Genomic DNA, 26,487 nt, shown 5'->3' on the forward strand with positions numbered 1-26,487 from the left:
TGCTGATGGGTTAAGGACCTTTTACGGACAGAAGCTGGATGAAATGACCTGGGGAGAGAGGATCTGCAAGGCACTACCTCCCATGGAACGCTAGAGGGCAGCCCTCCAGGGCGGCTGTGACACCTTGGATTCTCACAGGGCATGCTGGGAGTTGGAGTTTGGCACAGCCCTGTTATGTTCCTTGGTTGCTGCCAAGGGGAGCGGCAGAGCCGTATGTTGAGCTTTCATCACACCTGGGAATTATTCCAGGCCTGATTAATGAGTCATCTTGAACACTCCCAGGGCCAACATAAAAGGAGCCGCCTCACTCCACTCAATGAGCCAGACCCTCTTCCCATGTGGAGATAAACGTGTGCTGTGCTGAACTCATTTCTACACCTGTCTGTGTCAGGGATGGGGCAGCTGGAGCGCCCCTGGTTTCCACAATGGCTACCTCCATGCAGCTCCATTGATCTTTTCTTTGCTGTGTGCTGCCTGTACATTAATGCTGACAGATATGTCTCACACTGCTCATTTGTGATTATCTACAACACCATCTTCATTTTTAACTGCTGGTTCATTCTCAATCACTTTAAGCTGGGCATATCTTGTGCAATTTTGGCAAAATTTTACACCCGATTTGCAGTCACTGATTGATTTTCTGAGTCGGCCAGGATTACAGCTCTATTGATTCAAATGCAGTATGAGAGCGGCTGTGATGTCCGATTGTATTGTACAATTAAACTGTTGGTACAATTGGCTGTCCTGTAGTGTGAGCAGTCTCACAAACTGAACCTCTGATGTTGTCATCAAATTTCCCAAAATTCATTGTGAGTGCGCACTATACTTTGGGTGTTGCCATTGTCATTTTCACCTTTTTGATTTTAAAAAAGCTAACTATCATATAGAAACATACATAAAATGAAATATCCAATGACAAAACTATCTTTGGAAATGTTTTCTGCAAGAATCTGCAACAAACACGACATTAAATGACAACGATTACAGTAATCCCTCGTTTACCGCGGGAGATAGGTTCCAAGGCCGGCCGCAATAACTGAATTTCCGTGAAGTAGGGACACCATATTTATTTAATTATTTAACGTGTATTTGGATGTTTTTAAACCCTTCCTGTACTGTTTACAGCCCACCCTTTACTCTATTAATAACAGGGACAACTGTTAAGCAATATGAAATCGGTAGATAAGTTTACAGTTACTGTATAGCGAAGTACACGTACCTATATATGACGTGATGATGGTGATGAATATGCTGTGCAGTAAAAATGATGACTATGAAGGTGATGATGACATTTACTGCTCAGCCGATGACTGTATTTTATGTCTCTTCAGACGGTGGTGCCATTTCCTGGGGCACCTCTTCCACGGTTTCCGAAGGTGTATCCATAGTAGTAGTAGGAACTGGCTCTTTATTGCGAGGCTGCAAAACCATTGTGATCGGCAGTTGCTGCCGCTGCTTCTTTTTCTGGTCGAAGGGCAGCTTGTAGGTGGTCATGATGTCGTCAACCTTGTTGCAAAATTGGACCGATCAAACCATATCGTCGTCCCATTCCTGTGACCGCTCTTGCAGATCCTTAGCCAGTCTGCAGCTACAGCCGCGAACGTTCTCCCTTCCTTCAACATATCCAGAAGTTTCACCTTCTCAGCGAATGTCATCATTCTTCGTTGGCGTTTAGGCTCAGCACCAGCCTTGGAAGAAGGAGCACGTTTGGGAGTCATTGCAGGGGGTAATAATTGAAGTGAAGTTCAACACAAAGAAACCACAAAAAACATCACACAAAGTACAGTGTAAAGTAAACCGCTCGGCGAGAAAGCTTGAAGTGAAATGGCTGCAACAGAGAGACAAGGGGAGGTGCTGTGGCATCTGGGCATCAGTCAAAGCACCAATCACGGGCCCGATTAGAAAGCGGGAAACTGTGATTTGTCGTCTCCCTCCAATGTACCAATCACAGCCCGTGTTACAACGCACTTAGTCACCGAATTTGTTTTGTTGTTCTTAGACTAGGAAATACTACTACTATATTTAAAAACCCACGAAGTCGTGAATCCGCAAAAAGTGAACCGCGAAGTAGCGAGGGATTACTGTACATACGTATTATTCTCTCTGCACCTTCACAACCATCTGCATGTGAAGTTACACCTTTTCCTTTCTTTGTAGCTTTAGAGAACAGTAAGCAACACAGCTGTTTTCTTTAGTGACATTGTGGGAAGGTATACTTTTTTTGTTTCGAATACATTAAGGTCTATTGCATAAAGTCAAAGACTGAAAGCACTTATAGTGGCCTACCAGTCAGACTGAAAGTGCTTGTATAGTTTGAGCAAACATATAACCTGAGACTCTGTCTTGTAGTGTGCAAAGTTCCTTGAGTGTGATTTTTGAAATTTGCACAGTGTATATCCAGCATTGGTCTCGGACACACACATACACTCCCTCTGCACTGTTTCTCAAGGTGGCTCTGCACAATGTCATTTGTGTACAAATGGGAGGCAGCTTAAAAGTTCTAGTGAATGCAGTCACCCACCAAGCCAGGGGATGACACTGTCTTCTGATCCTTTCTCTCTTTCTCCCGCTGCAGCCTGGGTGATTGACAGCCCTACTATCACTGACATCATCTCCTGTGTCCATCCTCCTGGGCTCACCCCTTCCTGCCATCTATCTTCATAACCCAGAAAACCACCTACCTGCTCCAGTTCTTTTCTGCACTTGTGTCTGTAGAGACATCTCCGCAATTACTCGTGTGCATATTTTGCTCAGACCTTTTCAGTTCAATTTATCTGTATTCCTTATACTACTTTACACCATTCTCACAGCATCTCTCTCACCCTCTTGCCTTCCAGGTGGCCCCATTAGAATTATTCTAAAATTGCCACTGAATGCCACCTAATTTTTTTCTACCTAATCAATCATTCAAACTTTATTTTTATTTTTGACTCACTATCACAAAGAGAATATTAGACCTAATAAGACCTCCTTCCAGTGGCCCGAGACACTCCAACTAAAGTCAATCAATCAATCAACATTTATTTATATAGCACATTTTCATACAAAAAAATGTAACTCAAAGTGCTTTACAAAATGAATAGAAAAATAGAAGACACAATAAAAAATAAACATAAGTCAACATTAATTAACATAGAATAAGAGTAAGGTCCGATGGCCAGGGTGGACAGAAAAAACAAAAAAAAAAAACTCCAAATGCTGGAGAAAAAAAAAAAATCTGTAGGGGTTCCAGACCAAGAGACCGCCCAGTCCCCTCTGGGCAATCTACCTAACATAAGTCAAACAGTCCTCTTTGTATTTAGGGTTTTCATGGAAGGACCTGATGATGATGGTCACGTAGACTTCTGGCTTTCAGTCCATCAATGTTGGTGCATCATGATGCTTTGAGTAGGTGGTGGTGGCGCAGGCCGCCACCACAAAGAAACCGGAAAAAGAAACAGAAGAGAGAGTAGAGGTTAGTACGGATTTTGGAGCCACTGTGAATAGTTATTATGATGAATTGAACATACAGAGTATCAGTATTAAGTTAAAGTGAAGTTATAAAAAGGCCATGTTAAAGTAATGTGTTTTCAGCAGTGTTTTAAAATGCTCTACTGTATTAGCCTGGCGAATTCCTATTGGCAGGCTATTCCAGATTTTAGGTGCTTAACAGCAGAAGGCCGCCTCACCACTTCTTTTAAGTTTAGCTTTTGGAATTATAAGGAGACACTCATTTGAAGATCTAAGGTTACGATTTGGAATATAAGGTGTCAGGCATTCCGATATATAAGATGGAGCGAGATTATTTAGGGCTTTATTAACCATAAGCAGAATTTTAAAGTCAATCCTGAATGACATAGGCAACCAGTGTAGTGACATCAAAACTGGAGAAATGTGTTCGGATTTTCTTTTCCTAGTTAGGATTCTAGCAGCTGCATTCTGCACTCATTGCAAGTGATTTATGTTTTTTTTGGTTAGTCCTGAGAGGAGTGCGTTACAATAATCTAGTCTACTGAAAACAAAAGCGTGAATTAATTTCTCCGCATCTTTCAATGATATAAGAGGTCTAACTTTACTTATGTTTCTTAAGTGAAAAAATGCTGTCCTAGTGGTCTGATGAATATGCGATTTAAAATTCAGATTACAGTCAACAGTTGCCCCTAATTTTTTATTTCCGTCTTAACTTTTAATCCTAATGCATCAAGTTTATTTCTGATAACCTCATTGAATCCATTATTGCCAATTACTAAAATTTCAGTTTTCTCTTTATTTAGTTTGAGAAAATTACTATTCATCCATTCAGAAATACCAGTAAGACATTGTGTTAGTGTATCGAAAGAGTCGGAGTCATCAGGTGCTATTGATAAGTACAGCTGTGTGTCATCAGCATAGCTATGGTAACTTACGTTGTAACCTGAGATAATCTGACCTAACGGAAGCATGTAGATTGACAACAGCAGTGGACCCAGGATAGAGCCTTGTGGGACACCATATCGGATATCATGTGTCTTTGAGATTTGATTACCACAACTCACAAAGAATTTTCTACCTGCCAGGTAGGATTCAAACCAAGTGGGCTACCAAATACTGTCTACTTGTGTCAATGTGTCACCTTGTAACAATCTCTACAGTGCATTCTGTGAATTCAGATGTAGAGCATTGTAGAAGATTAGCCCGGCTACAGACAGACACACAGACCAACAATGTCCACAATACACACGTTTATTGTTCTTTGGCACAGCACAATGCACAAACCACCATTAAGCTCCATACTTCCTTTCTGCTATTCTCTGACTGCCTCTGCTCCTCTACCACAAGCTCTGTCTTCTTCCTCCCGACTCCGGCTTCCTTGCTGGAGTGAGGCGGCCTCTTTTATCCTGCACCCAGAAGTGCTCCAGGTGCTCCTTGATCAAGGCAGCACTTCTTGGGTGTGGTGGAAGTGCTGTAGACCACAGCTCCGGAACTGTCCAGGCGCCCTCTGATGGTGGCCACGATGTAAACCAGGGGGGCTGCCCTCTCGTGTCCTGGGGGAGGTACTGCTGGTGATATGTCCACTCCCCCGGTCCTCTCCTCAAAAGGGCATCCAGGCAGGGCAAAGTCCCAGGCTGTCTATCACAGCATAAAGACAGATATGTAAAATTATCAAATGAGGTATACCTTATTGAATAAAAGATTTATTAAAAATTATGAGTCTGAATATTTCTTGTACTGTACATTAATACTGCTAACTCATTATTAAAGAAATTGCATTTATAATAATTGGGAAATAAATATGTTCTTTTTATTGGCAGCAGGTTATTTGTAACATTTGATATTTTCTTTCGCAGATTGCTTTCATGGCATCCTTGGCCACTCACTTTACAAATGAAAACAGTGGAATCATTTTCAGCAGTGTGGAAACTAATATCGGTAATGTTTATGACATTATGACTGGAAGATTCCGTGCTCCAGTAACAGGTGAGTTTATTGAAAAGTAAACAGAAAAAGAAATCAAGAAAAGACAGCATGACCAGAACCACAGCAGTGCTGACATATTTAGAGATCTTGTTTTTTAATGTACCTTTATTATTTGCAAGACAGGTGTAAACACATTTTATATGGATAAAATAGAATCCCTCTGCCCAAAACAAATCTGACTACGACGTGTCGTTCAACAATGGTGCAGTCTCACAGAGGAACGCCTGTGTTTGCTTCAACTAGACCAGGGGTCCTCAGAGCCGGTCCTGGTGACCCCCTGTGGCTGCAGGTTTTTGTTCCAAGCAGCTCCTGTTTTTAATTGGACTCCTGGGCTAATTAAGTGAACTGTTATTTCCCAGATTCTGTGTTTTGGGCTTCAGTGACAACTGATAACATTGATCTCAATTAATTACCTGGTATTATTTTCTCTCTTCACTTATTCTACATTAAGAAACCACAGAGGCATGTTTTTTACATTTATAAGACATTTAGAAATATTTCCATTTTTACTATAGATTTAAATGCTTAACTCTCTTTTGTTGCTTTCATTCTTTTTTTACTCTTTCTCTGTGCAGTTTGCTCCCTTCATTGTATGTTATTAATGGCAATTAAAATTGAGCAGAGCAGACACCCAGGCAAACAACACTGAATTGTGAAAGGCTGTGACTACTTTAGTGTCAGACCCACTAATTAGAAAATAATGGATTAGTTAAACAGTTAGAACACCCAGAAAAATAGAAAGAAAATCAAGATGAAAATATTGTTAAAAACAAAAAAAAAATACATTGTTCCTATATAACTGCTTAGTACATGTTAATATATTATAATATATATATTGTGGGCCGGGGCTGGAGCCCGGCCGGGACGCCCAGGAGGACCAGAGGAGGGCTTGTGCCTCCTCCAGACCAAGAGGGGGCGTCCGTCCTGGTTATGCTGGAGGCCTCAGGTAAAGGGCTTGGAAGCCCAGCCCTGTAGGGACCCGTGGCCACCGCCAGGCGGCGCCCAGATGCCGGTATATCCCGTGTGGTCCCCAGCCGGGATGCCCAGGAGGATCAGAGGAGGGCTTGTGCCTCCTCCAGACCGAGAGGGGGCGTCCGTCCTGGTTATGCTGGAGGCCTCGGGTAGAGGGCTTGGAAGCCCAGCCCTGTAGGGACCCGTAGCCACCGCCAGGCGGCGCCCCGCTGCCTGAACAGCCCTGGAGCCCAGCACTTTCGCCACACCAGGAAGTGCTGGGTGGAAGACGATAGGGGACACCCGGACGGCTTCCGGGTGCGCAGCCAGCACTTCCGCCACACTGGGGTGTGGCCAGGACTGATTGCCGGGAAGCAGCTGGAGCCCATCCAGGTTCCCATTTAAGGGGCCGTCTCCCTCCAGTCAGCAGTGGATGTCGGGTGGAAGTAGACAGAGCTGGAGAGAGGATGGGAGGCGGTCAAGAGAGAAAGGCACAAAGGACTGTGTGGCCTGGACAATTGGGGAATCGGTGCAAGAGGCACTGGGGAGTGCACATGGATTTGTAAATAATTATTGTAAATAAACAGTGTGTGGTGGAGCCAACGATGTCCGTCTGTCTGTGTCCGGGTCCAAGTTCACAATATATATATATATATTTTTACCAAACTTAGTTTTCTAATTTCTATATTGTTCCCAAAACACAGAATCTGGGAAATAACACATCACTTAAGTAGCCTATGAGTCCAATTAAAAACAGAAGATGCTTGGAACAAAAATCTGCAGCCACAGTGGGTCCCCAGGACTAAGTCTGAGAACCCTTGAACTAAACTAATGGGAAAGCTCTAAGCTGTGTGTGTTTGAACTTCCCACAAACCATTGCAAATGTGTTGTATTGCGTCAGCTTCTATTTTTTTAAATTGCCTTTACTTATTGATTTACCTTCATAAAAGAGCAGTAAAGAGCATAAAAGGAGTTGCACAATTCAGAAATTAACAAAAATAAACAATAATAATAAAAAATAATAATAAAAATAAACAAAATGAAGCAAAAACAATCAATAAACCAGCAAAATAACAATACTCACAATAAACTCTGAAGCAAATTATAATGGACCAGAGAGGGACTCGCTTTCCCAGCTTGCCTTTAAAAGGATGGGGGCGGTCCCTTAGCAGTGATGCAGGGGGTGGCCTCACCACTTGTGGTGCCGCCCACAAAACACAGGGAATATAATGATGTTGAAAGGAATTGTATAAATAATTGTAAACCTAACAAAAACAATTATGTGTTAAAATATCAACTATAAGATAAATAAGCAGAACAACAATAACAGAAATAAGCATAACAGATAATCCAAACCAAAAATGAACAAAATGCAAATTCAGGGAATGAATCCTGGCTAAAACAAATTTATAGCCACGTTGCACTAATTCTGGAGGCCACAATTGGAGACCTGGGAAGCGTATACTTGCAGTAGCTGGCTGGGATGTTTTGCACATTTTTTCTACACAGTTTCTTGGTTTGTGTTTTGAATTTTGGTGATCTCAGTAACTTTACTTCATTAGCAAAGCTTACTGGCAAATCCAATCTCCTTCTGCTTTTAGTTGGGAGCTCCCTGCTGCTTTCTGATCGACTTCATTCTTGGGTAATCTTAGATGGCTGTTGTTTGTTGTTTGTATGAATTCTTTGAAATCACATTAGTTTTTCTTATTTTTTTGAGAGAGGGTATTAGAGAACCTCCTATACCATTTAACTCATCTTGATATCTGCTTATTCAAGACATTAAATTCTAGATCAGAAAAAACATCATATTTAGGCCACCTTTAACATTGTGCAGTTCTTGCAGTGTGTGATCTATCGGGGGGACCATTGTGCCCCCAAGCCCCAATCTCACCAACACCAACACAAGTCCTGGGTTCAAATAAAGATTTTATTATTAACATAATACCTCTCACAGGCTTCTTCTACAAGTTGCACACGCACAATTACAATTATATACAGAATTCTTCCCTCTCTCCATCTTTCCTCTCCTTCCACTCCTCCAGGTGAGTTTCGTCCTCTGCCACCTGACTCTGACCCCCTGAGGTTAGGTATAGGAGCCCTTTTATGCCAGACCTGGAAGTACTTCTGGTGTTACAGCACTACATGTTGGAAGCACTTCCGGGTCAGGTGGAAGTTCCTTAACTCTTTGAAGGCTGAATATTTTTTTTCCAAAAAGCTCCATTTCCTGAAGAGCACACAAAGCAATGGTTTCACACATATATCAACATAACAAGCTCCTTGAATATAGGAAAGTGAGAGGGTAGGAGACAATACAGCCTGCTGCCACACCCACCACATGACAAACCACCTCAATATCCTGGATGAGGACCTGAGTGCCAGCCATGCAATGGGTGACACCTTGTGATGATGTGAGTTCTGCCCCAATGCTCCCATCTCCCTTGAACCCCACACCGTCTGTAATGTCACCGGACGAGCTGGACAGTAAGGACACAACCAAGCAAAGGGGATGGTGCAAAAAGGTGCAAGTGCTTTTATTAAAAACAAAAAAAGCCAAAAACAATGTTAAAAAAATAGTGAAGTGCTCCAAATGTCACTAAATATGTAATCCATTAAAAGCAAGTGAAATTTGGAGGTTAAAAATCCCATAAATAAATCCAGTTAAAATGAGGTTAAAAACAATAGCTGGAAGCAGTCCTTTAAAACAAAACCCAATGCCTTCTTTCTGCCTTGCATCAGGGGAGTCATCCTACCTGCATCTGACTTCTTCTACTGGTATGGAAGCTTCCTGATCCCTGGCTTCATTTAGCTCTGCCAGACCCCAGTTTCACACTGGGGCTTCCAATTCCCAAGCCTCCAACTCCCACTGCCTTCCGTGGCGAGCCAACCTTCTTCTGGTTAGTCCTGCTCTGAAGTGCTCAGCAGGAGCGACCATTACATTCTGCACCCCTGAGTGCCGGCCAACCACTCTACAGGGGATCTTCTCCCAGCTACCTGTAAATACTGTGAGCCGGCCGGCACACACTCGCTCGCTCGCTTTCTCACACACACACACACTGGCTTTCAGCTTCCCGATTTCTATTCTTCTTCCACTAACCTCAGTTCTTTACTGATTTTTTCTCCCCCCTCCGTACTTGCGCTCTTACTGTTTATAATGGGGACGTGGCAGAGGTACAGCGAATAGCAGGTCCCGGCACCAATTATGAACGTGGACAATTCCTCACCTGTGAACTTAATCGAGGAAACACCCACATCATGTAGTGTCCGAGAACCGCTCCGGCCACACTACCACGCCGCAAGTGAAGCGATTCTTCTTATTCTTCTTTAGGCTGCTCCTGTTAAGGGTTGCCACAGCGCATCATCTTTTTCCATCTCTTCCTGTCCTTGTCATCTTGCTCTGTTACACCCATCACATGCATGTCCTCTCTCACCACATCCATAAACCTTCTCTTAGGCCTTCCTCTTTTCCTCTTCCCTGGCAGTTCTATCCTTAACGTCCTTCTCCCAATATACTCAGCATCTCCTCTGCACAAGTCTAAACCAACGCAATCTCGCCTCTCTGATTTTGTCTCCCAACTGTCCAACTTGAGCTGACCCTCGAACGTAGCATCGGTTATTTATTTAAAAACTGGCCTTTTCTTCTGAGCCGTGGAACCGCTATACCACACACCTCAGCACCACACTAGTTGAGATGGAATGGAAGTTTTTTACGGTGGCTGGAGTGCCAACTCTGCAACCGATCCCCAGGCTTACATGCAGATTAACGTCATACCCAGGGTGGAGCAATTGCAGGTTAAGGGCCTCACTCAAGGGCCCTACGAGTCACTTTTGGTGATTATGGGATTTGAACTGATTTCCAGTACAGATTCCTAGCCTCAGAGCCACCACTCCGGGCATGGAAAAGGCCCTATATAAATAAAATGTATTATTATTTTTATTATTAAAACATCTGTTGCTGCATGCTGTGGTTGCTGTTGGTAGTCGCAGTGCGATGCAATCTGGTTTGTAGCTCTTGCCATCATATGTAGCGGTCCCCCCCCCAGGCAAACATTGCTGTAGGCACATCAGCTACACAAACATGTTTGTTATAATCTGTAGGCAATAATATTGTACTCATAAAAAGGAAGAAGACAGAGACAGGTTCAAAGTGATAAACTTTAACAGGTCCTTTTACTAAGATCGTTTCACCATCTTATTATTATTACCTAGTTCCTAACAGCTCCCCAATACCCATAATTCCTTATTACTACGGAATCCCCAAAAGTTTAGACTTGCAATATATTACAGTGTTCAACACCACAATCAGCTGGGGACTGATCAGCTCAGGCCGGGAACTCACTTTCGTTTTTGATCTCCAACTCCAGATCACTTGCATCAAAATGGGAGTCCGAGAAGTCAGAGTCCGATTCATTGATAATATGCAAAACGTCATCCACGGAGTATTTTGCTTTGCACATTCACTTTGGTCTCTCGCCAGATGTCTAAGCCATTGTAGAGACTGTCTGATCTTCACTACTCATACACGCACGGGGAATCGAGGTTAAATCAACAAAGCTAACTTTCCTTCTAGCAGGGAAAGTCAAACTAAATCGTAACAGCAAGTTTGCAGCTGACTACCATCCCCTGAATTTCAACAAAAGTCGACATCCACCCTGAAAGAGTTAAAGTAGTCACAGTCTGCCCCTGCCCCATGGAACCCAACAGGTATGCCTAACGGGACTGCAGTTCCTAAGCCTGCCCGGTGGGTATCCATGCAGGCACCGTAGCACAGGGAGACTGCCACTTGTATCACAGGAGCAAGGAGCCTATTGGAGTGGTCTCTCATAGTCCTTCCGTTAAACAGCCAGGTAAGGAGCCTTGAACCATCCTGGCTGGGACTCTAGCTCATGCTGGTCTTCATGACAAGAGTTTTATGAGTACCTCATTCAGTTCATTTCAAAGCAGTTTATTTTTGTACTGCAGCCTTCAGTGAGTGCAGGCGCAGACTGCTGTGACAAATTCTCAGGTAAAATACAAGTATAGATTTTACAAATGACTAAATGGAGAATCAGTACGCATAATGACATGTCTGTTTAAACAAATTCCTTTTTCCTGCTGCTAGCAATGACTAATATATCAGCTCCTCAAATTCGGCATGCATTTTGCATTTGAGTGTTTTTTTTTAGTGGCATTTGATAATTGAAGCAGTAACTAAAATGTTTTTCCCCTATTACACACATTATTCTCCTTCCTGTTAATAAAGTGAAAATAATCTAATTCCCCAACACATTGCACTTTTCAAGTATCTAGATAGCGACACCCAATTAGTGTGCGTTATCTGGCGGCAAATTCGTTCTACATTTGCAAATGTTAATTCTATTAATATCCTCCCCTCTGTTTCTTGTCAAGTTTACTTTGTGCCAGTCTTCATAAAATTGATTCCTGTTACACATAAACACGTTACCGTACACGCTGCTAGAATGAAGCAACTTCACTCAATCCAAAAAAAGGTAACAGGCTCCAAGCCGTTCTACACATTATACATTTTCTATAATTGTTCAGTATATCATAACAAACAAAATGTGACTGCTTGCAAAGCACGGCTGAAGTATGTGATCGATTTCTGGCTGTATTTACGCTGCCAGATTCTAATTGAGTCGAGTCACTCCTACACACATTCGCAGTGCAGTTTGTGCCAGTGCTTGATGGAGTTTGGCTCTTCGCTCCGTCTGGTACCCAGCTGCCAGCTAGTAATGAATTTAGACACTCGACGAGAGCCATTCTTAGCCAGACGGAACTTCTAAATTCAAACAAGTGCAGCTGTGAGAAGGCACATGTACATCCATGCTTTGATGGCTTTTATAACTGGCCAAGCAAGACCATAGAGAAGCACATTAATCTGTATAACCTCGGCTCCATTTCTGTTTTTCAGGTGTTTATTTCTTTGCATTCAGTATGATGAAACATGAAGATGTTGAAGAAGTGTATGTGTATCTGATGCATAATGGTAATACAGTCATTACTTTGCATAGGTGAGTGATATTTATTGAAAAACGGATAATCTGTTTTAAATATTTGAAGGGCTTTTCGGAATACAGAGGTTTCAATGTGATTATTGATTATTTTATTAAGTGAAAATGATTATTTTTTGGTTTGTAACATTCTCACAACTTATTTAAATAAATTGTCATGGTCCTTTATACAGTCTCCACTTTCTGCACACTTAATTGTGTTACTGATTTAATTTTAAATGAATAAATTTGCTGTTTTTACTAATCTGTTGACAATCAATAACCCATAATAACAAAGTGAAAGCAGGTATTCAGAATGCTTTGAAATTTTTTTTAAATTCAAAAACTGAAATCTCTCATTCATACAAGCATTTAGGCCCTTAATTCAGTACTTTGCAGAAGCCCCACTGATAGCGATGCCAGCTTCGAGTCTTTTGGATCTCGACAAGCTTTGCACGACTGAATTTGGGCAGTTTATCTTATTCTTCCTGGCAGATCCTATCATTAGACTGGATGGGAATCATCTGTAAACTGTCATCTTCAGGTCTCTCCTCAGATGTTCTAAGGGGTTTATGTCTGGGCTTCGGCTGGAACACCCACTTGTTTCAAAGCCACTCCAGCACTGATTTGTCTGTGCACTACAGGTCATTGTCATAATTAATGGTGAACCATCGCCCAAATCTATGGTGGCATGCACTCTGGAGCAGGTTTTCTTCAAGAACCTTTCTGTATTTCGCTGTGTTCAACCTTTCTTGAATTTGACTAGACTACAGTACCTGTCCCTGCTGCTGAGAATTAACCTCATAGCGTGATGATGCCAACATCATCCTTCATCACAGGGATGGTATTATGCATGTGATAAGCAGACATAGTGCTTGTACAGTATTTCTGCCCCAATGTTTGTGTTATCAGACCAGAGAACTTTTCCTATGATGCTCTCAGAGCCCTTCAAACTGGCATATGCCACTCATCAGTGACTTCCATCTAGCCACTCTGCCATAAATACCTGATTGAGGAAATGTGCTACTGAGATGGTTGTCCTTCCACCACGTCCTCCTATCTCAGAAGAGGACTTCTGAAGTGCTTTTAGAGTGGTCATTGGGTTCTTGGTCACCTCCCTGACCACATCCCTTCTTGTCTCGCTACGTAGTTTGGCCAGTGGAGTCCCAATGGTTTCAAACTTCTTCCATTTCACAATGATTGAGGCCACAGTGTTCCAGGGAACATTCTAAGCTTTAGAAATGGTTTCATCCCCTTGCTTTGAACAAGGCCTCACCACAGTTTGATCATGGAGGGGTACAGAGTGTTTCTTGGACCTTTATAGCTTGTTTTTACTCCAGGGAATTCTGAGACCTTATATACATAAGTATACGTGTTGTGACGGACAGCCGGGTCCCATGCCCGGCCGGGACGCCTCTGCTGCATACATCCCAGGGGAGCCATCATGGACATTGCAGTACCTTCCCCGGGGCGCTTGGGGGCAGTCTCCCTGGCCGTGGATCTCTCCTCAATCTCCCCTGTGGCTCCATGGGACATGGAGTCCACCACAGCAGAGAGGGAGATGGGGTGGCCGCTAGGGGGTGCTGCAGAGAACCAGCCACCACACTGGACGGTTTATCAGCCCCACCCGGAGGTGCAATTAAGGCCAGCTGGTCAGGCACCTGGAATACTTCCGGGTGGGGTATAAAAGGGCCTGCCTCCCAGCAATCAGGGCCAGAATCAGGAGGAAGAGGACGAGGTTGCCTGGGAGGAGTGGTGGAGCAGGAAAGTTTGCATTGTGTTTGGGTTTTTGTGCTTGGACTGTGTTGGGCCTGTGGGACACGGGGAAGACGTGTGCCCACGGCTGAAAAAAATAAAAATAAAATTCTTGAGTGTGAACACGTGCCTCTGCATGGTCTGTGCCAGATCAGGCGCTATAAAGCGCCTTTTTCACAGTGTGAATTTCTAAGACAACTGAGTTGACCAATCAATTCAGTTTGCCAGCAGTCGACTCTATTCAAGTGTAGACACATCTCAAAGGGGAATTAAAGCAAACAGGATGTTCTAAGCTTGCATTTTTCTGACGTGGTAAAAAGGACTACTAAGAAGGTTCTGAGTGATTTGAAAATTTTAAAGGGAGAAGTGTTGCTTGAATTAAATAGGCTGAAATCAAACAATTCACCAGAACTTTATAATATTGATCCTCAAGTGCTTAAGGAGGTTAGCGAGTACATTTATGGCCAATTGAAGGTGGCAGCTTGATGGCTGAGGGCTCCAGGACTCTAAACAAATCCAAATCATATTATGTGATATCATCTACTGATAAATTCTGCTCCATACTTTTAATATTTTTATTTTTATATTGCATTGAGAATTACTTCTGTTCTGTTCTGTGTATTGTATTGTATTGTATTGACCCCCTTTTTTATAAACCCACTGCACGCCCAACCTACCTGGAAAGAGGTCTCTCTTTGAACTGCCTTTCCCAAGATTTCTTCTACATTTTCCCTACAATGTTTTTTTTGGGGGGGATTTTCCCTTGTCTTCTTAGAGAGTCAAGGCTGGGGGGCTGTCAAGAGGCAGGGCCTGTTAAAGCCAATTGCAGCAAGTCTTGTGTGATTTTGGGCTATACAAAAATAAATTGCATTGTATTGTATATATAAACTCTTGATGCATATTTTTAGACATTTACTGTACATTAGGCAAATTCTGAGGACTTGAAAATGTCAAATATAGTATCCTGTTCTACTAAAAGGGTGACCGGGCAGATCCAAGCAGTAAGCTTAACGTGCATCACATGGAAATGACTGGGGGGAATTATTAAGGAAAAGGTTGAGCAACACATGGCAAGAACAGACGTTTTACCAAACCGTCAACATGCGTTCAGATGAGGCAGGTTGAGTTTTACTAACTGCTGGAATTCTATGAGGATGCAAAAAAAGCATTCAGAGTTGTGCATATGGTATATTTATCTGGATTTTTGGAACACCTTGGATAAGGTCACACATGAGAGGCTGGGCAATTCAGAGTGTTGTGTGTGGATTGGTGCAGAATGGGCTAAAACACAGGACGCAGATGGTTATGGTGCAAACTTTATCAGGTTTGGGTGATGTTAAGGGTGGGGTCTCTCAGGAATGTTAAGACCTTTATTGATTTAATGTATACTAGGGCCCCCTGTTCGCTTCGCTTGCCAACCCCTGGGCCTGCGCCACATGCTAGCTTCCTTGTGGTTCTGTCACTCGCATATGGGGATGCATTTGTACAATTTAAACAGATTTTTGTTTTCATGGGAATTGTTACATATGCATAATAGAACTATTTTACATTAAAGTCAGTAATTAACCATATTAAAAAAGAGTAAAACGTAATAATTTGAAAGTAAATTATGTTTCATGATACGTTAGAGTTATTCTTTGCATAATACAATTTCATTCTGTTTGGCTTTGAAATTAAAACGCAAATACTTTTTAAACTTACACTTTTACTATAAAACTTCAGTAAAAACATTTTTTTTATTTAAATTTTCGTCAATATCGCATTGAATTTTGATTCTGTGTTTGGACTTTCAATGCAACGTATAACTGTCGGTGATTGAATTTCGTTTCTTTCTCTCTATTAAATAAAATGACGATTGCCTCTGAGATTTGTTAATTGCCTTTGCAAAAGCTATTCAAACCGGAAACTGTTAATGTTTTAATACGATTGCATATCAAGATCTCCTTTGCTGTGTAATGTTATCTATGGAAGATGTACTACATTACCTTTCTTGGATACATACTTCTTTCTACAGTAATTTGTGTGGTAGAAGACCGGACGGTGCTAACAGTTGTAGTTAATCTTCGGGATATTGTAAGTTGATGTTTTCATCTTCCACACCATCACAAGCAACTGTTTCAGCATAGTCTGTTGATGCGCATTTAACCAATTTGCCATGTAACCGATCGACATTTTTGCCATTAATTTGTTTGACTTCATCGTTTCTCGGTGCTAGGATTGCCCGTGTATTTTTGTTGATAACCCTTCGGGATGAAATTCTTCAATAAGATTTGTACAAAATAAGTCTTCTATTATTGGGAACTTAAAGTGCGGAAAACGTTAAAATTTATAAGAGCTGAGACAGTAGAAACTGTGTCTGTCAAAAGCATTCACACGAATGAGAGGTGAGAGTACAGTGTGCATGGTTGAAAATGGTTCAGAGGAGGGCGGGACTTGAAAAAAATCTCATGGCCAAGGTTTCAACTCGTGGGACTTGAAAACATCTTCAAAAAAGTCTTTTCCCCTCCCAGGAGTTTTTTTATATAATAGAGAGATATAAATGATTTTATTAGGAATATAAACAGCAATGGAGTTAAGTTTGCAGGTGATACCAAACTAAATGGATTGGCAGAAAATCTACACTGTAGAATACATTGAATAATTACTGAGGGACTTGAACAGCATACATGCTCGATCAGATTTATAGCAGAGAAAATTTAATGTAAGTAAATATAAGGTAGGAATTTAAAATATTAGATTTCAATAAACTGAAAGTATGCCTTATGAGAATGATTTAGACGTTGTAGTGGAGTGAATACTGTCAACTGGCAGACAATGTTCAGAAGTCATTAAAGAGACTAACAAAAATGTTAGGTTATATGGCGCCTTGATGTGTGGAGTACAAGTCACAGGAGGTTCTGCTCAGGCTTTATAACACACTGGTGAGGCCTCATCTGGAGTGCTGTGTGCAGTTTTGGTCTCCAGACTACAAAAAGGACATAGCAGCACTAGAGAAGGTCCTGAGAAGAGCGACTAGGCTGATTCCAGGGCTACAGGGGATGAGTGATGAGGAAAGATTAAAAGAGCTGAGCCTTTACAGTTTAAGCAAATGGAAATTGATAGGCCACTTGATTGAAGTGTTTAAAATTATAAAGGGAATTACTACAGTGGATCAAGACTGTTACTTTAAAATGAGTTTAACAAGAACAACTGGAAGTGTTGTAAAGGTTTTCTTCACACACAGAACCATAAATACGTAGAATGATTTACCTAGTAGTGTGGCAGATTTTAGTGTCCTTCAAAACTAGACTTGATGTTATTTTTGAGGAATTAAGTATAGTAGGATAGTATTAAGGATAGTATTTGCAAGTTTTGTTTTCTAATGTTGTATATGAAGTTGAACATTTCTGTAATTGTCAAGAAAAACTTATCTTATGCTGTTCTTTCTGAGAAACCTGAAGTAGTTTGATATGTCATAGGAAGCAACTCTACAGACTTGCTATTGGAAGTCCTTTCACCTTCTCCTTCACTGTGTGTAATGGCAGCACTTCTGGGATCATCTCAAGTTCTCAAAGGACTGAGGCAAAGATATGGAAGACTACCTATGGCCAACAGCCACTCATCACCATTAATTCCATTTTACAAAGAAGAAGAGTTGGCACATAGACACAAATAATTAGCAGGCCTGAGTAGGATAGTTTAATGGAAAGCACCTCTTTAATTTTATTGCTTCTACTGTTATGACCTTGGAAAGGGGCCCTAAGAAAGAAAACCAAAACAACAGGGATAGATAGATAGATAGATAGATAGATAGATAGATAGATAGATAGATAGATAGATAGATAGATAGATAGATAGATAGATAGATAGATAGATAGATAGATAGATCTCATAAACCAAATCATGACATTATGAAGCTAAAGCACAATCTGCTTCTTCTTTTGCCATATCTCAGTGTTGTAATTACATGCCGACGTGAGGTCTAGCATGAGGAAACATCAAACGCCACAGATCTCTGTCTTGGGCCGTCCGCGTTATATCTTGCAGTCCCATGTAATATCTTGAGAGTGCCGTCGACACCCATGTCATTCTTGGGCGCCCTCTCTTGTTGGTTCAATCCACTCTTCCAGGTAGTGTGATGTTAGCAATCCTGTTCTTGTCCATCCGGAGTACATGACCTAGCCACTTATGTTGTTGTTTGTGCACTTGTTGCACTATCGTTTCTGTCTGGTTGAGGGCTTTCCTGATGTCTTCGTTTCTCATCTTGTCTATGATGCGTACTCCAAGTATCTTTCTGAGCGCTGTCATCTCGAACACGAGCAGTTGTCTTTCTTCAGCACGTTTCGCATCCGTACAGGGCAATCGGTACTATAAGCGAGTTGTATAGTCTCATTTTGGTTATCTTATTGATGTTCTTGTTCTTCCAGATACTGTCCAGGTCACTCATTGAACTTAAGGCTATGGCTATTCTCGTTCTGATATCTTTCGAGCTGTCGCACGTTGTGGTTAAGGTTGATCCTAAATACTTAAAACTGTCTTCATGCTTCAGTTTCTTTCCTCTGAGCAACATGCCCTCTTCAACTCTTTTCTTCGTTTCTTGCTCAGGCTTTGAGCTCAGCAGCATCCATACTGTCTTGGTGTCACTCTCTTGTCCGTATCTAGAACTGACGCTTTCCACCTTATTTAGCAGGAGTTGTGCGTGACTGGGGAGTTCAGTTATAAGACCGATGTCATCAGCAAAACGAAGATTGTTAATCGTTCTGCCATTCACGCATGCTCCTTTGCTTTCTAGTCCGTCGAGTGCCTCCCGCATAATGTGCTCTAGATAGATGTTAAAGAGATCCGGCGACAGTATGCAGCCTTGGCGTACTCCGATTTCTAGTTTGAACCACTCTTTTACCTCTCTTCCGACTCTTATGGCAGTCTGCGTTCGCTTGTACAGGTTCTTCATCAGACTGATCAGCTTTGGGTGTATGCCGTAGTGATGTAATACTTTCCAGAGGCCTTGGTGCCACACTCGGTCAAATGCTTTCTTGAAGTCGATGAAAATCAAGTGAAGCTCTTTATCCTGTAATGAGAGATACTTTTCACATAACAGTCTGAGTGAGAAGATCTGCTCAATTGTACCACGTCCTGACCTGAATCCGGCTTGCTCCTTCCGCCATTTGCACTTCTATCGCGTTCTTCATCCGGCTCCTGATAATCTCCAAGATGATCTTACTTGCGTGACAGATAAGGCTTATCATGCGGCAGTTCTCAAATTTAGTGGTGTCCCCTTTTTTTGGAATAGTAACTATAAGAGACTTAGTCCAAAGCGTCGGAAATTTTTCTGTGTCCCATATCTTGTTGCAGATCTTGTGCATGATTTGAACCATTGCTCTTCCGCCGCTTTTGATTAGCTCTCCTTCAATGTCGTCGATACCAGGAGCTTTCCGTATCTTGATCTTCATAATGGCTGCTCTTACTTCGCTTTCAAGAAGGTCTGGCTCTTCTTCCTCTCTCTTGCAATTAGGCCATAATTGTTCAAGAACGTCACCATCCGTTTCAATGTTTGCATTGTAGAGGCCTCTACTATATTCATACCATCGCTTAAGAATGTCGATGTAACAGCACTGTCTGTTAAACCAATCCTCTCGGCACTCCTCAATCTTTTTGTCTATGATGATCCTGAGCTGTGAGTATAGTTGTTTCAAATTCTCATCCTGTGGATTATTGTTCTTCATTGCCTTCACAGCTCGTCGTTGGTCAGACAGGTTGAGCACTTCGTCACTAATCCATGGGGCCTTTCTGTATCTCTTAAGGCCAATTACCTCCTCCGCTGTTCTCTTAATCGTGTCGTTGACGGCCTCCAGTGCTTCGTCCACGTTCATTTCTTCAACTAGACCGCCAAGCGCTTCAAAACGATTTTTTAGTTCAATCTTATAAACTTTCTTTGACTTCGGGTATTCGCAGTCGTTCGATATCCACCTTCTTTGTGACCGTTCTTTTTTGGATATTGAATCTTAACTTGAAGTTTCCCATCACGAGGTTATAATAGTTGTGCACATTCGGCACTATTGCGCTTGGGAAGCTGCGTGTGTTATAGGCACAGCTACGCCATCTCTGATCGATCATGATGTAGTCGATCATCTGCTGGGTTCGATCTCCGGGTGAGCTCCATGTCCGTTTCCTTGATGGCTTATGGTTGAACCAGGTGTTCATGATGCTCAGTTTATTGAGCCTGCAGAATTGGAGAAGTCGTTCCCTTCTTTCGTTCATTGAGCCGTAGCCAAAGTGTCCCAGCACACCTTTCCATGTGTCGTGATCGATGCCGACTTGCGCATTGAAGTCGCCCATTATAATCATGACGTCCCTTCTTGGCGCCTTGTCGATGACTTGCTGTAAGGTCTGATAGAAGTGATTGACAGCCTCATCACTATGTCTTGTAGTTGGTGCGTACACTTGAATGATGGTGATGTTATGGCCTTGTCCACTGAACCGTGCACTGATGATTCTTGGCGACGCCGGGTTCCAGTCGATTAAGCTCTTAACTGCCTTTTTTGAAAGTAACAAACTGACACCTCCTTGATGTACTTTCTCTTCGCCTGAGTACAGAAGTTTGTGTCCATCGTGTTCCACTAAGCCCTGTTTCATTCTTCTCACCTCTGACAGACCGATGACATCCCATCTGAACCCCTTGTTAAGATGGTCGACAAGTAGTTCAAGGCTCTCGTATTTCCAGAGTGTCCTCACGTTCCATGTTCCGATTGATGCATAATGTTTTGCATGAATCAGCCTCTCTGTTTGTCTGGTCTTTCCCTGTAACTCATTTAATGAAGTAAACCCCAGGGTTGCCCTAAGTCTACAACGGGGCGCTTGTTTATCCAGGCGACCGCCCAGCTGGCATTCTGTTTTGTTAAGTCGTCCTCTCATGTTTTGTTTCTTGTGGATTGATTCACGAGACGGTTCCACAGTCCTCTCCTCGCTAAGCTAGTTCTCTAGCATAGGTAGACACTGTTTACCTCTCTGTTAGGTTCATCCGCCGTTTTGGTAGCTTTTAACTACCAAGGGTATCACCACACCCTGCTTGCAACTAGCGAGTTAGACCAGTTATTTGACCGGCGCCAGTCGTTCGTCGTTGTTATTCGCCTCGGTTTAACGTCATGAGCTGGACAAAGTACAATACCAGAAGCTAACTGTTGATTATTAAAGAAATCCAAAAATAATTAATGCTAAAAATAAATGGAATTGCTTGAGACAATTCTGATTTGATATCTGTCTGTTTGGTATTTGTTCTAAATTTTTTATATTTTGTGATTGATTTTGAATTGTAATCATATCAGGCACTGTAAAGACCTTTAATACATTTTACCCCAGCAGAACGGTAAACTATGAATTTGCTGTCCTATTTTTCCAGTTTTCATCTTTCTAATCTAAGTGTTTGATATTAAACTATTGTAAGTCCCCTTTTCTTTATCTATTATCTTCAGAGGAGCTGCTTTATCCAAAGCCTGTCCACACAAATAAGATGTGCTTATTTGTAATGTGGTTTCTATTAGTCTCCTATTTTATGGTTAGGGTTGGGGATATAAATAAATAATGGCAAAAGAATAAAGAGAAAATCAGACCATAAAAATGTTCAGATCATATATTTATGAAACAACTCTGAGTGATAATCAAATATACAAGATATGTCAAAATCTAAATATTGAATTATACATTACATGTCATTGTCATGTATGTTTCTAGAAGGCTAGTCAACTGGAAATCACCTCTCCTCAGAATACCTTCATAGGCTGTGCTGTTGTTTCTACCCAAAACAAAGGAGGCCTCTTTCCTTAAAATAAAAAAGTAAAACTAGGCAAAGCATTATTGTTTTTATCATGGTTATTAACATGGCGCTTTTATTAGCATTTGAGAACTAGACAGTGTTAAACAAGATTTGCTTATGTATGAGTGTTTAATAATTTATTGTGAAATGGTATACAATTCCATGTGGCAGTGCACCATTAAGTAGACTTGAGAACATTAAAAGCATACTTGTATATGCAAAAAGTATTTTAAATTCCATACTCAATTATTGGTTGACACCTCTGAGTATTTTCAGTTCTATTATGGATAGTGCTGAGGCACTTTAAAAACATTAACATAATTAAAAAGTGTTTTAGTTGGATAATTATAGTAAGGGCTCTTCTTATTAGGTGTAAGACATTTCCATATTATTGCCTATAGGGATAAGGTTTCAACTTGTTAAGATCTGTCAAATAAAAAAAGGATAACTTTCAGTGTAGTGAAGAATGGCAATATTTAATACTACAAAAGCCACAACATTTCTTACTGACTCAAGAATCATACAAATGTCTTATTGTGGGCTACCTAACAAAAAATGAAAAATACAAACTATTTAAAATACTTTCAAAGTGCACCTTCCAGGAGCTATGTAGTAAAAGAAAAACCAAAGGAAAGAGTTTTTCCATCTCCGAAGAATATTAAAGACAGTCCAGGATGTTATTACAGAAAGAAAATCAAAAGGATTAAAAAAGAAACAAAATTAATCCAAATATCAAATAAGCACAAAGCGCATGACCTGTCCTCCCAACAATCACCTCCACTGCTCCCAGTAACCTCGAGGTCTAATCTGACGAGCAGCTTTCACACTCTTCACTGCTACACCAAATGATCAGGATTTCTCCAACGATTCGCCGGTGACGTTCTTTGGAGTCTATCCAATCATAACGCATGTTGCTATACTGGCTACGTGATGTGACTTATTCTAGTAGGAAGTCACTATGACTATTCCTTTACACCTTTGTGCACATATGTAAGGTGCTATCTTTATATCTTACTTTCCATTGCTCCCTGAACCAAACTAGGCAGACTGCTGCCGTGATGATGGCCTGTTTTTACCTAAAAGTATGTGGGCACCACCAAGCTTCATGCAAGCTCCGGGCAAACCTATGCTGAAGCACATCCTTATGCCACTATAGAGTCACTATCAACGCAGTGTGATTCTCTACATCAACCCTACGTTAAGTGGATCTTTGACTATTTACAAAGTGCTGCTTATGCTATAATCAGTTAAACTCCGTTTACTAGATTGTAAATCTGTAATTTCTGTGACGTGGCCCATCACAGTCCCATCTCACCAATCATTCAGCAGTAACCCCGACAGCCACTATGAACAACCCCAAAAGCACTGCATACTTCTGATCCAGAATGTAAAGTCTGCATATTAGAGTAGTGAAACCATCAAAAAATAAAATCCCTGACAATCTCAACTCCAAACTCATGCTCTACTATTGTTGTGACCTTCGAGAACATTCCAGAAAAGTCCTTACTAACGAATTATAAGGATAGTGTAAGGTCTTTTTTTTTTTTAAGTTGTACAGGGTGAGGTATAAAGATCTCCCATATTTTCTCATTCGGTAGGTTAGGCTATACCATTTTCAGTACCCATCATGAGTTGGACTGGTGAACATCAGGGCTTTGTTGTCCATGTGTATTATGAGAACAACCGTTCTGTGATAGCGACACAGAAAGAGTTCCTACACACTTCGTACTCGGTCGAAATGCATCTGTACCAGATCGGAAAATGATTTTGCTATGGATTTCTAACCTTCAGGCAACTGGGTCCGCACTGAAAAGAAAATCACCTGGCAGTCATAGGACAGAACATGGGGGTTTCAACAGGATGGGGCCACAGCTCACACAACACAACGTTCACTTGAAGTGTTGAGGGAAATGTTACCTGGACATTTGATCTCTTTAAAAGGAAGTCGTGGGGTGGCCGCAACGGTCAGCAGATTTAAGCCCATGTAACTTTTTCCTTTGGGGTTCCCTAAAGGAAAAGGTTTTTAAACATCATCCTCGATCTCTTCAGGATTGGAAGGAAAGGATCAGACAGGAAATTGATGCAATTCCACCTGAGATGACCTGGAGTGTGACGGAGAAGTTCTTCAGCAAGGCATTGCCAACGACGGCCGCCATTTCTCTGATATGATTTTTGAAACCCATTAAAACAAAACGTAATGTACTTTTTAGAAATATATACAATTTTTTTAGTAGATAGCGTCGTTCATTTTTTATACTCCTTCAAAATGTGGGAGATCTTTACACCTCACCCTGTGTATAATAAAAATCATCAGTGGTAGCAAACAGTGAGGGAGCCCAGATCAGAAACTAAAACTCACAATCAACACTGAACTCAAAGCCATTTACAGTCATGTGAAGAAGTAAGCACACCATATGGAAACTGTTGATTTTTTCAACATAATTGAAAAGGCAAACAGTAGATCACACGTGACATTCATGATCCCATAGGAATCAAAAATGAGATCTCCTTCATATCTTTTTGGTTTCTCCTCGACAACAATGAGATCAGAAAGAAATAAAATGGAGACATCGTGTCTTGTGTCCCGCTTCTCGGATTTTTCTCCTGAGATAAAATACCTCGGTATCCTCACAAGTGTCGAGTTTCAGCAGAGATGTCACAAGGGGCTCAGATCCTCCAAGTAGTGTCTTGAGTTTTTTTTTTTTTAATTAATTTGAAAGTATTTGTATTGCGTGCTTAGTAATATATGGTGAAATGTATGGACAGTTGTTTGTGCTATTAAAACATTTCACTATGATTACCAAACTGTACTTCTTGCTTCTGAATAATACTATTAGTTGCTGAAATTTAAATTGCTGTGCTCCAGTTAGATCCTTGTCATTCAGTGTGGCATAGTGGTTAAGGCTTTATATCTCAAGCCCTGAGATTGTGGGTTCAAATCCCACTTCTGACACCACTGTGTATCAATGAGAAATTCACTTCATGTGCGCCACTTGGAAAAACTAAAGAAATGCAACCAATCATAGCTCACATGTTGTATGACATTGTGGATTAAGGCATCAGTCCAATAAAAAAATACAAAGTTTTGAAAGAGATCTCACAAAATATACCATGGTTTCTCAAACCAAATTCTCCCTTTTGATTCTTTTTACCTCAGTTGCATCTCATGTCTCCTTTTTGTCTAAAACTGCTTCTCCTATGAAGTTTTTGGAGAAACATCAGTGACAAAGTTGCTCCTTAAATAAAACATAAATCAGCCTTTGAGAAGTAAAATTTTCCTATGGGATGTTGACGATATAAACAAACAACAAGAAATGTGTTTTTACGTGAGTGTGTCTATTTGCCACAATAAAACTGGCAGATATTTTGATCCAAACTGATTTACAAGATAATGGTATTTTACATCTGTTGAAGTAATTATTTATACTTGGAGCACAGGCAGGTCAAAAGTCTTTCTCGGGGTAAAACAATGAGGCAGTGATGGGAAGTGAGCAGGCGACTTTGTGATTTAAAGTGTAGTGTGTTAGCCACCTCATCGAACTATGTGGCGGATGGGATTCCTCCATTTCTCTGTGGTATCTTTGTGGTATTTGTTTTTCATAATGGCCATTGCTTTCCTCATAGTAGACTGCAGTCAAATGTTATAAACATTCATAAAGAACATGAAACTCCAAAATTTGAAACATTTTGGGGTATTCTACAATTGTATTTACATTCAGTAAACAACCAAATTGTTGCCTTGTTTGTTGCAGCTATGAGGTCAAAGGTAAACCCGATACTTCAGGCAACAGTGCAGTTCTGAAGCTTGTAAAGGACGATGAAGTCTGGGTGAGGATGGGGACTGGAGCCCTCCACGGAGACCACCAGAGATTTTGTTCTTTTTCTGGTTTCCTTCTTTTTGAAAGTTAATTATAATTTACTTGCATAACATACCAGGGAATGTCCAGTGGGGGTCTGTAGTAATTTACAGTATGATGTTTTATATTAATACTCAATAAATGAAATTTGACTTTAAAAAAGTAAAGGACCTCTTACTGGACACACAATAAAAAAAATGTTCAATAAAGAGTGTCACACTTTTTCTGTTTTCAGTGTTTCGTTTTTTATTACTGGTCCTGTTGCATTCTTTGCAATTTTTGGTTATTTCCATTCCTGAAATTCCCAATAATGTTTCAGTTAAAGAAACACAATTACAAATACTTTTTTTTTTGTTGTCAGGAATAAAGCGACTTTGCTGATTTTTACCATTTTGATGGATTCTGTCTCTAATGTGGCCACTTGTGCTATGTAGTGTTTTTGTTTTTGTGAAGCAGCACATTGTTAACGTACATTTAAGGCCCAAATTATTTTCTGAAAGACAAATGATTCATGACGGATCGTGTATTCAGAAATGTTATAAACTCATCTAGAAGCACCAATCAGCAGCACTCTCAAGTATGCACTGTGCAATGCTACCCTTGCTCAGGCTCAAACTTTGGAATTGTGACCAAACATCCAGCTGATGAGAGATTGAGACACAAACTAAATGTTGTTGGTCAAATCCAACATTATAGTTTTATTCCAAACATG

At 41.1% G+C, this 26,487-nt stretch overlaps 1 protein-coding gene across 4 annotated transcripts in view; it reads left to right on the plus strand.

The window, feature by feature from the left end:
* LOC120527179 (complement C1q tumor necrosis factor-related protein 3-like) overlaps positions 1-25,987 on the plus strand; it is a 67,924-nt gene extending 41,937 nt beyond the window's left edge. For all 4 annotated transcript variants that reach the window (XM_039750331.1, XM_039750332.1, XM_039750333.1 and 1 more), the window contains exons 4-6: positions 5,307-5,436; positions 12,296-12,395; positions 25,671-25,987. In XM_039750331.1, the coding sequence (XP_039606265.1) occupies positions 5,307-5,436; positions 12,296-12,395; positions 25,671-25,827 (387 nt within the window). In that variant the 3' untranslated portion in view covers positions 25,828-25,987. The remainder of the gene's footprint in view (positions 1-5,306; positions 5,437-12,295; positions 12,396-25,670) is intronic.
* Positions 25,988-26,487: the final 500 nt, after the last annotated feature.

This window comes from Polypterus senegalus, chromosome 4 (genome assembly GCF_016835505.1).
Source record: "Polypterus senegalus isolate Bchr_013 chromosome 4, ASM1683550v1, whole genome shotgun sequence".
NCBI lineage: Eukaryota > Metazoa > Chordata > Cladistia > Polypteriformes > Polypteridae > Polypterus > Polypterus senegalus.